The sequence below is a fragment of the Melospiza georgiana genome, chromosome 3 (genome assembly GCF_028018845.1).
Source record: "Melospiza georgiana isolate bMelGeo1 chromosome 3, bMelGeo1.pri, whole genome shotgun sequence".
Classification (NCBI taxonomy): Eukaryota; Metazoa; Chordata; class Aves; order Passeriformes; family Passerellidae; genus Melospiza; species Melospiza georgiana.
The window spans coordinates 38,362,619-38,377,578 of NC_080432.1; the positions used below are offsets into that span (position 1 = coordinate 38,362,619).

Here is a 14,960-nt window from a genome sequence, read left to right on the forward strand (position 1 = left end):
GTGGGAAGCAGAGAAAAATGATGGAAGGTTTTGTTTATTAATCTGTGATGAAAACCAGACTTCTGTTGATGAAGGGGGCAGGGGGAGGGGTAAAGATAGGCTTGTCTGTTTAATGCTTGGCCCAGATATAGGTGATTTTTTTTTTTAAAGCAAGCAGCTGAGCACATTGCTTCTGGCTGTGTCTTTCTGTAAGTTGCCAGTTGCCAGCACTCACAAAGCACAAGTTATGTAATGAGCTCCTATCAGGAATCCGAGTTCAAAAACATTTCATGAACTCCCATGCTGCTCTTGCTGGAGCAATTGTTTCTGATAATGAAAAGTCTGTATCACCCTGATTCAGCTGTCTTGGCCCTCTCCAATGGTAGCACGTTGTGCTTTCCCTCAATCTCTTCTCCCTCCCTCACAACAATCTCTGCTTTTTTCTTAAGGGGACTCTTCCCTAAGCCCCTTCACTGGCTTTTGCTAGAGGAAAAGAAAAATAGAGGAGGAAACATAGTTTTGTCCCTCCCATACCTCTGAAACAAGCTGGTTTTCCTTGCTTATCATTTGGAAAACCTTATTTCTTTGGCAAATCCAAAAGAAACACTGGGTTTACAATCAAAATATAGTAATCACAATGCAGTATTGACAGAATAGCTTTTCTGACTTAATTTCCTGAGTGAGGAATTTCATTTGCAGCCACTCTGCCACTTTTATATCATTAAAATCAATCAGGCATATGGATAAGAGCATGTAAGTATTTAAGGGATCTAAATTAGAGTGCATAACGAGGAAATAATGCAGGACAGCTCTTTCATTCTGGATTCATTGGGAGTTTTATGCCAGTACATGAATATATTCATATTAGTCAATATATTTCATCAGGTAAATAACAAAAATCTACTTTCTTGGTCAAATTTAAATAGAAGAAATAAATTTAAATAAAATTGCAATTGAGTTAGAATTAGTGTAAAATATCTGTACCAAATACCTTGTCAAAGTGGAGGCTTGAAGTCAAAACACTATTAAATTGTGCTTCCTTATGATTCTGTTTCAAGTGTAGTGGCTAATATACTTAAAAAACAGCTCATTCTTTAAGAAAGAATGAAAATTTATTTATATCATTGTGTCTAAGTAAATACAAAATTTAGGCCAAAGTATATTTGGGATGTTTGATACCAAAGTAAAAGATTCCTATGTCCTTCATCAGACTTCAACACAGACACTTGGAATCAGGATATCTGGGCAAAATGTATTTAATTTTAAAGTGAAGATTTGTAAGATACTGGAAAAGTATACTGATAGGAAATTTCAAATCACAATTAGATTGACTGATAAAATATCCATACATAAATCTCAATGCATTTCATCACATACATTGAAATAAAGAAGCTGAAAATTGAAGAATTTAAAAGCTATTTCTAATACAGGAACAGAAAGTTTAATTGTTCTATCAGAATAATTCTATCAGACACAGTTAATTTTCAAATAATTATCTTACATGTACAAAGAATTTTTTTCTTTGTTTTACCTTAAATTTCAGGGATTTTGTTGATTTGTCAATTCTATTTTCCTCAGGTTGAAGTGATAAATTCTGGAAAGAAGGGAATAAAAGTTATCAGGAACATTTTGTTTTTAAAAATTCATTCCTCAGTTCTGTTAGCCAAAGATCAAAAGTACTTCTGCTCCATTAATTTGTAGTCTAACAAATCTCAATCTGTATGTGTGGAGGAAGATTACCCTTTGTTTCAGTAGAAAGAACACTTAAAAGTTACTAATATCAAACATGGATGGATAAATTATAATCAAGGTTCTTTTCACTTTAGTAGCTCCAAACATCAGTTAATTCTTGTTGTGAAGCTAACATCAATTAATTTATACCACTTTGAGCCACAGAAACATTGACCATCTTTCCAAATCAATGAGAGAATCAGCAACAGCAGTCAAGTGCTACAGGTTTAAGAACTAGTTATAAGAATACCTTAGAAATTAAACAGAAAACAAGAACTGCCTATTATGATTCAGACCTCAAATCACACAACCACTTCAAAAACCTCACAAGTCCTGTTTCCATGAGTTCCCAGTGAAAACCAGGCAATGCTGTTTAACTAACTGCAGGTCACAAGGCTATACAAGACCTACTTAAGTTTTTATATCTGTAAAATAGGCACCAAACTCTCTTAAAAATGCTTTGCATTTTTTTAGATCAAAACAACACAGAGTTATACTGATTTTGGACCAATGCCTACAGAAATCAAACATAGCTCACAGATTTAAACACTCCTCATAGCCTATGTCATTCCAATCTAGAGCTCTGAGAAAACTGGCAAGTTTGAATTGAAAACGTGGCAAGTGTCAGCTTGCTGCTTCATGAAAAACATTGTGAATGAAACATGTAAAAGCAGCAGCTGCATATGAATAGGAATGGTTTTGCAATTTACAGTCATTGAACATCACAGCATAAGGAAAATAAAATAGTTATTGCTCCAAGTTCTTATATAATTTAGCTAATTTTCTCCCTCCAGTGTATTAAACTTTGAAATCTTAATGACTCATTATGTTGCATAGGCTTTGCAAAATAATGCCAATTAATCTACATAAAACAGCAATTTGCTAAAGATTTTGTTGTCTTTGTAAAGCAAAAGAAAACACAAAACACAGTTATTGAGTATGACCAACAAATTTTTCAAGTCCCAAATGCAAGTTCTGGAGTACATTTTGAACAAACTTTTGATTAGCTGCAAGAGTTATAATATAATGTTAACTAATACTTGAAATCTTGCCTGGTATGCTTGAATTTGCCTGAATTTGAACAAAGCCTATGATGATATTCCTGGGCCTAGTGGCATTGGCACTACTTCCAAACAGAAATTATGTCAACATTGCTCTGAAGTGAGAAGAGAATGAGACCATTTGTGCTTTTAAAATACTCCTATGGAAGAAATTAACCAATTTAGATGTTCACATGAGCAAGAAAGCAAGTTATGACCTTATAAAGCAGGGTGAAAAACAATGTTCTGAAATAAACCCTTTGCAAGAAACAACTTTCTGACTGGTACCATTGACTTCAGCAGCAGTCATAGAGAGACAGGAACCTGGACACTTGTAAAATTGTTACTGAAGGAAGATAATTTATTTCAGTACCTAATCATCAAAACATGATTAGAACATGCTCATAAAGTCTAACTTCAGTTTCAGAAAACATCGCCCTACAGCCAAAAAGGATAATTGATTTCAGAAAGCTGGATGACTGGTGGAAAGCACTGTTGTGCAAGCAGTGAATGTAGCTATTTTCACCAGTTTGCTCCACTCGGTTCTTCAGCACCATCCATTAAGGTTGGCTGCACGGATTATCATCAGGATAGATGCATAGCTCAGCATTCCCCCATTGCCTGGTAAAGTTTCAGTCTTGTTTTCTAAACCAGCAATTTTCCCTAAAATGTCTTCTAAACAAAAGTTTCTGCACATTCTGCAAGTAGCAGTACAAGAACTATCACCAGACTTGCGGCCCTATGTTATTCTACATTCCAAGTCAATCACATTCATTTTGTGCAACTAGTCAATGAGTTATAAGGCATAGTTGTGTTTGTACTTCTGTTGAATCGAGACTTCTTTTTCATTCAGAGCCATATATTTAATTAAATCCTTCTACACTCCTCAGAAATATGTGCTAAAAAGCATGCTAAAAAGTGGTATATGTCAGTTCATTCCTCTTTAAGTCTCACTCTATGAGTCAGAGTAGTAGAAGGTATTTGAGCAGTAGAGTTGATATTTGTTTGAATGCTACAGCTGTCTTTGTTGGCAGATTCGTCCCATCTGCTTTTACCTATGTAAAATCTGGGTATAACCTCTAAATCTCATCTAGGATTCCTGCACCCTATTCATCAGAAAAAGATTAGGGGCTTCCAGAGATGAATTATTCCATCTTAATTTAGGTAGCTTACACAGTTCAGACGAATCGCTCTCTGGACACAGGTTTTTTTCTATTAATTAAAAAAGAAAGCTAAAAAAGAAAATTACTCATAGGCATCTAAAGTCAAATTTAGACCATTAACTGTAGGTGAAATGCATTTTACCTTCACTACTTAGCACTCCACTTATGATTGAGCTATCTTACACTTACCTCACAAACCTTCCTAGGCCATGATAAGAAAACCTGCACTAAATTTCAACCCATAAGTGAGAAAAAAAATTATGGATGCCAGCGACTTCTATTAAAGATTATACTGGTCCCTATGGCATAGTGATTCACGATACTGCATTGTTTATAGCATCTAAAATAAAGAAAAATCTGTATTATCCAAAATAAACACTGCAGAAGTGCAATATTAGGGAAGACTATAAGATTCCAAGTAGTTAATAATAAACAGGACAAAAAAACATGTCCGTATGCTGGCAGAACACCACCTCATGAATCATGCACCTACTGTGAACAAATATTTGTTGGACAGCTTCACTGGGTGTTTTTGATGTGTCATACTGCATTCATAGGATGACATCTGAGAAGAGAGGATGAGCAATGAAAGAATAAATGTTTTGGGTTATAGTAATAGCCATTTTTATAACTTTGGCTAGATCTTCTCCAAAGTATGACTTCCAGTAGTACTCCAGTGCAATACTCTGGCCACTAGTACTCCAAGACACAGAAAGTACCAGTCCCATCCACAAAGACACCCAAGAAATAAGAGAATTATCTTAAACCAGAATAATTATGCATCCCAATGAACTGGCAATTTAAACTCATTATGTAGCAATTGACAAATGCACAGTAATCTCAACATGTGGCAGAAAATTTTGTAACTAGTATCAGCCTCATTAACTGTCTTCCTAGACAATCTAATGATCTTGTGATCAGCACAGGAGAGGCACAAGCACTGTCAGATGAAAGACCTGAGGCAACTTTCTGACTGTTGGCCAAAATCTCCCCCTCCTCTTTCCCTCCTAGTAGCATCAAAGTATTCTAGCTCTCTGCAATGAGGGTATGTGATCTCCAAGAGACCTGACAGAAATGAAACAGCCATATCAGAAGATGGACTCATCAGATCTCCTAAATACATATTTTGCCCCCTCCATTCTATGTTACTACCGGTAACAAAATGCTACAGTAGACACATGAATTGTTAATTAAAATAAAGTAAAATTTAAATGCAATATGTGTTTAAATATTTAATGGAAACAATAAAACATAAAAACAACTTTTAACACAGTGGTGCTGCAAATGTTATCTCAACATGGTCTGAAAAGGTTGGAAATGTTATAACAAAATCTGTAGCAAAAGAAATCTTTCACTTAACACCAAGTCTGAAACAGGAATTATTGTTATAACAATGTCAATTGGGGAAGAAAAGGCTACTACAGATTAGGCCTGAGAAGACCATGCACACCCAACACTAGGAAAGGATCTTTCCCTCAGGATTCTTTCTGGCCCTTCCTCACAGTGCTCCTCTCCAAACACAGCATTAGCTGCCTGTAAAGCCAGTGACCAGGCACAGTATTTCAGAGAAATAGAGAGGACAGCACAAAGCTCAATCAGACTGCATTCTGAGTAGGAATTATTTTATCTTTGAGATGGAGAAAGGAAATAATTACTCCAGGGGCTGAGAAACTCACAAACACTGCAAGAGTAGCTCCAGCTAAGACAAAGGCTATGAAGTCCCTACTGGTGTTGTGGACTCTGTGCCTTCCAGAATGGGCCTACATGGAGGCACCCAGTTCTGGCATCCAGGGGAAAGATACTTTGAGCAGCATGATCTGAATTTCTTCACTAGATATTCTGCTAAAACCTCATTGAAAATATGGAGAGGAGGAAAGCCAAGTTTGTTCTGTGTTATAGTTCTTCCTAAAGGACGTGGGGAAGTGGAAACATTCTTTCCACAAATACTAATGAACAAAAAAGAGGCACAGCCACTAGAAGACTGCAGAAAGGTTGACTCCATTTGGAAGAATGTCCTCATGTATGCCCAAAATCAGATGAAAAACTCAAGGAATGAAGAACAAAGGACACCTAGGAGGGATTGCAGACAGGCAATAAACAACAGCTTGCAACACAGCTGCAAAGATCAATACAACTCTGTGTTGAATGCACATATGCATCTGGAGATAGTGCAGACTGGACATTTTAACAGCTAATACAGTTCCCATATGATCCTACATGGAATACTACAGTCAGCTGAGCATCAAATTACCAGAACCATATGAAGAAAACTAGTGCAGTTTCTGAGCCAAGCAATGCTTTGTAATAGATTACTATTTAATTTGCTGTATAAACATACTTCTAGCACATCTAAGAGGTCTCAGAGAAAGGACTGTAAATAGCAGCCTGGTAGTATTTGAAATGTAAACACTAAGAATGAAGAGAGCAAATTACAACTCTAGGCAAAGAAAAGTAACGCATCTATAGAGGAAAAAAACTATTGAACAAAAAGTATCAGGCTTTGGGAAAATGTCTTAAAATTATGCAGGAATTTTCATTGCATGAAAACTAGCAGAACAGAAGACCAGATGACTTAATAAGTCATTTCAAAAATATGCTTTTCAGATTCTACTCTGTACTAGTTTTCTAACTATTGATTGGAATGACGTGAAACCTAAAGAAATTAAGGGCACTCACAAACACATTCAAAAGAGTAATGAGGAACATGTCTGCAATTTTCTGTGTGGACTCCTTTGAGGATCTGCTTGCCAGAAGAGTGCAGAGACACTGAACTCATGGTAAGACATGTGGGGCTAACTCAAGGGCTCCAAAACAAAGCCTCATTAAAAAGTTATTCTGCAGTTTCTTCAGGCAATAACAGCACTTCCCAGCTTTAGAATTTATTTTTTTTCAAGTTTTGAATTAAAATTTTTCATTGTTTTGCATCTTGTGGGTAAGAATTTCTCCAAGGTCTGTTTCTTTTCCTATCTTAGGAGGACATAGCCTTAAGAAACACAGCGAGTCCCACAGAGATGTCAAAAGCAGGCGGTAGAAATCAGTCACGCAGTCCTTGCCTTCAGCACATCAGCTGACTGACTGTACCTGAAGTGATTTACCCAGCACAAAGATTTATAGATTCCATGTCAAGATTTAACTGTTGGCACAGCAAAATATGTTGCATTATTCACTTCATCCTCTGCAAAGGCATTCATCGTCCATCTTCAAGACTCTACTGTTTGCAGCAATTGCTGCTTGCCTGCAGACTTCTCTAATCACTGAGCAGAGAAAAGAATTCTACTAATTGCTGAGAGCTTTTGGTTTCCTAAAATAGTTGACCTTCTTCCTTTTTGAAGAAAAAACTTTCCTCTGCCTTTCTGCCTGCCTCCCCACCCCCTTCCTGCTGGCAGACATGAGAAGAGAGCTGTGTTTGTTTTCACGGTAAATGGGAGGCCGGAGCAGTGACAAGGCTGATCTCACAGTTTCCAGCTGTAATATTTGATTTCTTTACAACTGCACATATGCAGAACTCAGAAACTAAACTATTCCAGTAAGAGCAAAACGCATAAAAGTCTCTCAGCTCAAAAAAAAAAAACCAAAAAAAAAAAAAAACAAAAAACAAACAAAAAAAAAAAAAACCAAAAAACAAAAAAAAAAAAAAAAAAAAAAAAAAAAAACCAAACAAAAAAAAAAAAAAAAAAAAAAAAAAACAAACCTAAAAAATCCTGAAAGGTTTGAGTGGCAGCAGCATGGCTCTTGACATGAAAGCAAATACTCCAGCTAAGATACAAGGATTATTTGGGCCAAAACTGCTGAACTGCAGCTGAGCCTCTACTTCCACAAATAGGGATATGTCAGCTTTTCAAGTGCTGAAGATCCCAGATTTTACAGTTAAACTGGACAAAATATGGCATTTTTAGATCACCTGAAACTGCCCTGGCAGGGCTCAGGGAAATAATTTCAAGTTCCACTTAGAAAGAGGAGGAAAAAACCAACTATTATTATAAACTTTCCTTATCTCCCACTAACACAGACAACTGTGTATCAGTCATCATGACAATACTGGTCTGCTTTTAATTTTGTGTAATTTTAATGTACAGAATTCTTATCTTTAATATTACTGATGTTAAGGATTTACATTGGTCACTTTCAGACATTAAAAAGTTTTTTCTACTTAATTTTCATTTTCATTGGCCAACAAGAAGAATGACAGAAAAACATCTGAACAGAAGTTCAAACTAGATAAACAGGGTTTTCAAAATAAACAGTTGATTTTTTTTAAGTAATGTTTTTATGAACCCTAAAACAGGTCTGATCTTCTACTGGAAAAACTCAACATTTCTCCAAACGTGTAAGAGCTGAAGTCTGAGGAGGAAAGGAATTAAATAAATTAAATGTAGTCACTTGAGTGTTTTTGACAGAATTGTTCAGAATGTTTAGATAATGAGGATCCAAAATTGAAAATCTGACACTGTACACCTAGCTGGCATTAACTCCATCATCTTTGCAGTTTTTATTAATGCTAAGTTCAAGGCAGAATGATTAATGCATTTATTTTTATTTTAATGAAAATTCTTCTTTCATGCACAGACTTTCAAATTGAGATTCACCAAGCAACACACTCTTCTGGAAGACTGTGAAATCCTTTCTTTTGCTCTCAGCCCAGCAGCTGGCAGCCAACAATCCTGTGGCCTCAGGAAGTTAAGGCCAAGCCTGCAGACTCACCAGCAGAGACACGGAAGCCCTGAGACCTCCTGGCTCCAAGTGAGGCTCCCAGGCTCCTCACTACAGCAGCTCCCAAGCAGACTGGCATGAGGCAGGCTGCGTTGCAGACCTTTAGAAGGGTCTCCTTAAAAAGGGGCCCATTTCCTCAGCAAGCCTTTCTCACCTCTATCAGATCAAAGCTGACCCTTTGTCCTACATTTTGTTTCATTCTGATCAGCTTTAGAGAAGAAGGTGTTTTGTTGGGAAAAGCTCTGGACAGCTCTAGATGTCCATATATTCTTACCTTTGAAAGAACTTTTGGTTTTGTTGCAAGATCAGTGACATGGAAAAGACTTCCTGCAGACAGCGTTGTAATTAGTGTGGTGAGCCCTACTCTTACTCTGTAAGTTACCAGGAAAAACTGACTTTTCTTCTTATTTCCTAGAGACCACCTGGACAGAGTTGGTGTATGATCTGCAACCTGAAATGAGACGGCTCAAATAGCATATATTAAGAGCTAGAACACTTATGCAGATCTGGTTTTTTCCAGCCTTCCCAGGACTTTCTCTGGAGCATTTTTTCATCAAGCACTTCAAGTCCATGGGAGCTATTTTCATTCTTCCTTGGTATAGATGCTTGCAAATGAAATTATAGGAAACATTCACATTTCTTTCAAATCACAGAAACCTTTTGGAAAAAAACTTGGGAAGTACTAATTACTCCAGCTAGTTCATTCCAGGACAAGCAAAGAGAAGAGAAAAACAAGGCTCTTCAGCTTTTGTTGCAAAAGAGCAAAGCAGACCCAAAGCAGAGGCACAGAGAAGCAGAGGTATGAGGTAAACTCCTTGGATGTGCCTTCACCAGACATTACAGCGCACTTCTCACTCTCTCTGTCTCTCAAGCAGCCCCATTCTGGCATGATGGGATAAAGCAGAGCAACTTGAGTTGACCCTGGGTTGGGCCAGCCGCAGGCAGCTCCTCCATAGCTGCACACCAGCTGGGAACTGCTCTCACACGGCCATGTCCACTCTGCCCCGGTCAAGGCAAACTCTCGGAGGCCACTGCCAGAGGCGCCCATTCCTCCCCTCCCTGCCAGCAGCAATTGCTGTGGGTCAACACAGCTCTCAATTAACCCTTGAACATCCAGAGAAGCAACATGGAGACAATCTGGGATGAGCCATGTGCCTCAGATACTGACCAAATACATTATTAATTTTTTTAATGTGCGCTTGTTCTGTAAAAATGTTTCTCCTGCATAATATGTGGATCAAGTTACTTCCACACTAAGCTTCTACTTATAGATTTTCTAGTGTGATTCAGTAAATTATTTACTCAGTCCCAAAACACTGCTATATTTCTAAGTATGCATTTGGCTATCTTTTTGGATATTTACAGTTTGTAATCTTTGAATAAAAGAATTGAACTGCAGAGTTCATTATGGTACAGCTATTTTGCAGCATGCTATTCCAAACATGGGATTTCAAGGATATGATAAAAAGGAAAACAATCAGTTCATTTTGCTCACACTCCATCCATCCCATTTTGCTCCTATCTAGAAGCACTAAGATTTTCTAGAGTAAGAGGTTTCATAGCTAACCTTTTCCTTATCCCTCTTTGGCCCCAGTCCCCTATGAAAACACAATCTCCCACACTGACAGAAAGAACTCTTATGAATACAAATGCCTGTGGACAACTTTTTATTTGGCAGCTGTATAGCATTATGGACTTATTATCCACGAAAGAGTTTTACTTTCCTCAAACTGGAATTAAAGTGCATTAGAAAACCAAGAAAAATGTTGTTATTGCACATCACACTGGGTCAGGCAGCTTTAGAAAATCCCCAGCAGTAAAGGAGAAAACCATTCCCTTTTTTCCTGTACCATCAGTATCATCTGACCAACTGCTAATTGTACTGCTGAGGTTTTAAAGACCTCTATTCAGGTAAGTGCTGGCCAAAAAAAAAAACCCTCTCATTCATCAAAGCACAAGTACTTTCAAGAGTAGCCTAGTAACACAGAAAAGACTTGAAAATCCTCAAAGTCCAGCCACCTATGGAGTGATCATGTGAAAAAATGTCAAAGAATCACTTTTGTAAACGCTTAAGACAACTGCTACTGAGTGGTAAATACAAAATACTGTTTAATTGCAATTTTCAAAAATTCTTCCTGCTTTCAGTCATTATATGTCTGTCCCTGTGATAGAAATGGGAATTCTTTCAGTTTTCAAGCCTGTGCTCTCCTTTCATTGCAATGAGGACCTAATTCAGAGCTTTAAACTGTGTTCTGCAATGCATAATTAATCTGGCTTCATAGAGACCTGGACAAAAGACCCCATTCAATCTTCAGCTCCTTCCCCCTGAGATATTGTTATTTCTAAAAACTCCTGCCAGCTGGGCTGGAGGGAAATCTCAGCACTGTGGGAGAATGAACAAACTACAGGCCTCCAAGGGATTTGAAGTAACTATCTGACTAAATTGGATTAGAAAGTAAGGAAGGGGAGGGGAAGAAGGGCTTATTCTGAAGTCTACAAAAGCTCATAAAAAATTCTTAGAAGATTTTCATATGGTGAAGGGGAGAGAAATATGCAAGTTTTTATAACAAAACTGAGAAAGAATTTTAAAACATGCGTGAGCCAATACACTTGGGGATATTTGAAGGGATTACTGCTGGTATTATTTCAGGAAAACTGTTGTGTCTGCCTTGGAGCTTTGAAATGGCATTTCTATGCAAAATCTGGGCTTCCCTGCAACCCAAAATAGTCATACTTTCCTTCCAGGTATTTGATACATATCCTGTTTGAACCTATAATGTAACCTAACTATCAGTTGTTTTAAAGTTTCCTCCAAAGCGTATTGCAATTAAAAGCCTCTGCCTAGAAGGATTTCAAAGGGCTATGGAAAAACAACTTCAGTCTTGTTTAGAGAGCCAGCACCCTGCTTTCATTCCCCTCAAGCTCATCCTCCAAAGTGTGTCAGTGACTCTGCCCAGATCACCTGGCCATCTCTCACACTTTTCACAATATTTTTAGCAGGCACATGCTCAGGAATATTGCCCCATTTCCCAGCAGACCTTTTAGAAGACAAGGTGGAAAAAGCTCACAGCCCTGCTGGGAGAGTGGGTGCCTGGAGGAAAAGATGCTTTGCTCTCTGTCTCCTCTGGCTGGCTCTGCTGTCCCCCTGACAGGGACCAGCTGCTTGCAGGCTCTCTGCTCCTGCTGCTGTGAAGTTATGTGGGCTTAGCCAGGACAAAACTTGGCTCACTACCTGCAGAAATATTTTCAGAAGTCGGATCTTTTAGCCACCCTACCAACACTCACCATATTTAAATGGGCAGCCCTTACTAACAGCAGCAGTGACTTCTCCGTGGTCAAAAGGAACAAAAATATTCCCTAAAAGTTGATCTACTTAGAACTCACATGTTGTTATAAAGTGAAAACTGTGGTACTTTCCAGAGGTCTGGCAGGCACTGAAGAGATTAACATGCACAATGAAAAATGCACCCTGCTGGATGATGCTGATGACGTTTGTGTTTTTTCATTATCATCATTTGCTATTTCTAGACTTATTGTCACAGAATCATTTTCTATGATCTCCCTTTGCCCTGGGGAGGAAGTGCAGGGAGGAAAGAAGGGAGCAGGATTAAATAAATTTTTTGAAAAGGAGAAAACAAGATTCAGCAAAATCTTTCAAAGCAGTGGAGGCTTTTTTAAGGGTGTCACTTCATAAAGAAACACTTGTATGTAACTTAGCAACAGCAACAACAAAAGTACTGGTAGGTCATATTCCAGACAAACAGAGATATGTTTAAAACTTTAAGTTGTTATATAAAATCCATACAGCCCCTTTCCAGTTTCTTTAATTCCTGGGGTGCAGGAAAAGCAAGACAACATCACCACTCTTTCTTTCCCAGCCAACATAATGAGCCACTTTGGATTGTGTGCAACTGTTTTATCACAAGAGGTTGGATATTGTCAAATCCATATTGAGGCATTGCATCAAAAATCCTTACTCACAAACTTAATCTAACAACTCTGAATAACACTGTGGCATTTCTTGAAAGGGACAGTGAAAGGTTTCACATCTGTGAAAGTGAAAGCCTGGTGGAGGTAAAAAAATAAAATAAAAAAAGTTAAAAATCATCATTTGGATAAGCACATCCTGAGTAGTGCTACCACTTAAAGTAAAAGATCTACCCTAAATTAGCTCTGACTTTTCTCAACTGACAAAAAATCTCAAGGTCTCAAAATTGGCAGTGAAGACTGCAAAGAGCAAAGGACAGACAGTCCAAGCCAGGGTAGAAAAAGTCAGTGTTGAATCCCATCCCCACACGCTGGACTCTGCATTGCACTTCTCTGAGCTTGATTTCACACTGAGCATCTGCTGGCAGATTCTCCACAGGGGCTTGCCCACCACGGTCAGGACCTTTCCTAGCACTGCACAAGCAGCCTGCCTCACTCCCACACTGACCCATCTTCTACAGGCCACCCATGGAGCTGGCAGCACATGGGGAGCCTGCAGAAATTCTGAAGTGCACCCAGGACAGAAGCAGAGCCAGAGAAACCATTATGAGTGTGCAGGCAAGACCCAAATCTGCTGCTTCAGTGAAAAAAATAACTTGTTCCCTCTGCAAGGATGACAGAAGTTTGGCAGCAACACTGGGCAGGTGATGGAGGGGAAAAGGGGAGTCTGGCTGCAGATTTCTGCAGAGGGGCTGAGGCTTACACCTCCTGCAAGAAAGGGAAGAGGGTGTGGCTGGAAAGGAAAGCAGAAGAGACTGGGATTTGCTATTCCTACTCCTGTGCTAAAGGTGGAGAGGGCATGGAGCAGAGCTTCTCTGCCTCCTGAGGAAGAAGGCCCTTGCCCCCAGCCACACCACAGAGGAGTGCAGCATGGGTCAAGGCTTTCATTCATGCACCTCCAAGAGCATTTCCTCCTTAGAGAAGAAAACCAAGGCTTGACAAGAAGCAGGATTTCAGAATCCTGCATCTGACAGAAAGGGTCAAAGAGGAACCTGAAAGTTTTGGACAACACATCTTCATCTCTATGCATTTGTGCAATGCTAGGAAGCTAACCAGACATGCTGCCGCTCTCCCTGCTCCCACACCCGGGTGATGCTCTGCCCAGCCCCTGCCTCACCCTGCATCTGCCAGCCGAGCCACTCTGCAGTTCTCCCTGGCTTGATCCACTCACTCACACACACACTCATCTGCGGATAAATATTCCAGCCAGCAGCTGAAGCAGATCAGCCACGGAACACGGCGGCAATCTGACTCACTCTGAGCCCCGCGAGGGAAGCAGCCGGGCCCAGCCCAGCCCAGCCCAACCCCGCGGGCACTGCGGGGTCCCCACAGCCCCGGCCGGCCCTTCCCGAGGGTGGCACCCAGCCACCTCTGCCCCAGAGCCCCTTCCCGAGGGTGGCACCCAGCCCCCTCTGCCCCCTCAGCCCCTCAGCCCCTTCCCGAGGGTGGCACCCAGCCACCTCTGCCCCCTCAGCCCCATCCCGAGGATGGCACCCAGCCACCTCTGCCCCCTCAGCCCCTTCCCGAGGGTGGCACCCAGCCCCCTCTGCCCCCACAGTCTCGGCTGTCCCTTCCCGAGGGTGGCACCCAGCCACCTCAGACCCCTCAGCCCCGGCTGTCCCTTCCCGAGGGTGGCACCCAGCCACCTCTGCCCCCACAGTCCCGGCTGCCCCTTCCCGAGGGTGGCACCCAGCCACCTCTGCCCCCTCAGCCCCTTCCCGAGGGTGGCACCCAGCCCCCTCTGCCCCCTCAGCCCCTTCCCGAGGGTGACAACCACCCCCCTCAGACCCCACAGCCCCGGCTGTCCCTTCCCGAGGGTGGCACCGAGACACCGCTGCCCCCTCAGCCCCGGCTGCCCCTCAGCCACCTCTGCCCTCTCAGCCCCAACACGCTGCATTCCCATCCACCATAAACACCAGGGGAAATTTTAGCTCGGTTTTGTTAACTCTGCATCAGCTGCCGCATTGAAATTCCACCCAAAAAACACTCTTAAAATGGGATAAGTTAATATCAAAAGAGGAAGCAGCAGTAACTTTGTCTTGCTATGGGGCACTTCAGCTCCACTCCTCAAAATCTACTGTCTGCCTCATCTCGCAAAAATAGGTCATTAACTTCCTTTCTCTTAGTGCTTACTACATGTTTTAAAACTGTACTGAAATAACTCAGAGATAATTTAGTTCCTTCTTTCCCTCCACCCCTCTTCTTCCAAACCTTGGCTTTAATTGGCAGTAATCTCCAGTACAAAATAAGAGCACAATTCAAAAGGGCCTGAGCACAATTCAAAAGGGCCTGAAAAAATTGAGGAATGAAAGGCCAAATTTTCCCAGCACTTACTCTGATATCACCTTGG

General features: G+C 40.5%; 1 protein-coding gene across 1 annotated transcript in view; it reads left to right on the forward strand.

Annotated features, from left to right (window-relative positions):
• The window catches only part of LOC131081053 (proline-rich protein HaeIII subfamily 1-like), a 38,779-nt gene extending 24,257 nt beyond the window's left edge, over positions 1-14,522 (forward strand). The window contains exon 3 of the mRNA XM_058019913.1: positions 14,035-14,522. Within this exon, the coding sequence (XP_057875896.1) occupies positions 14,035-14,522 (488 nt within the window). The remainder of the gene's footprint in view (positions 1-14,034) is intronic.
• The last annotated feature ends 438 nt before the right edge of the window (positions 14,523-14,960 follow it).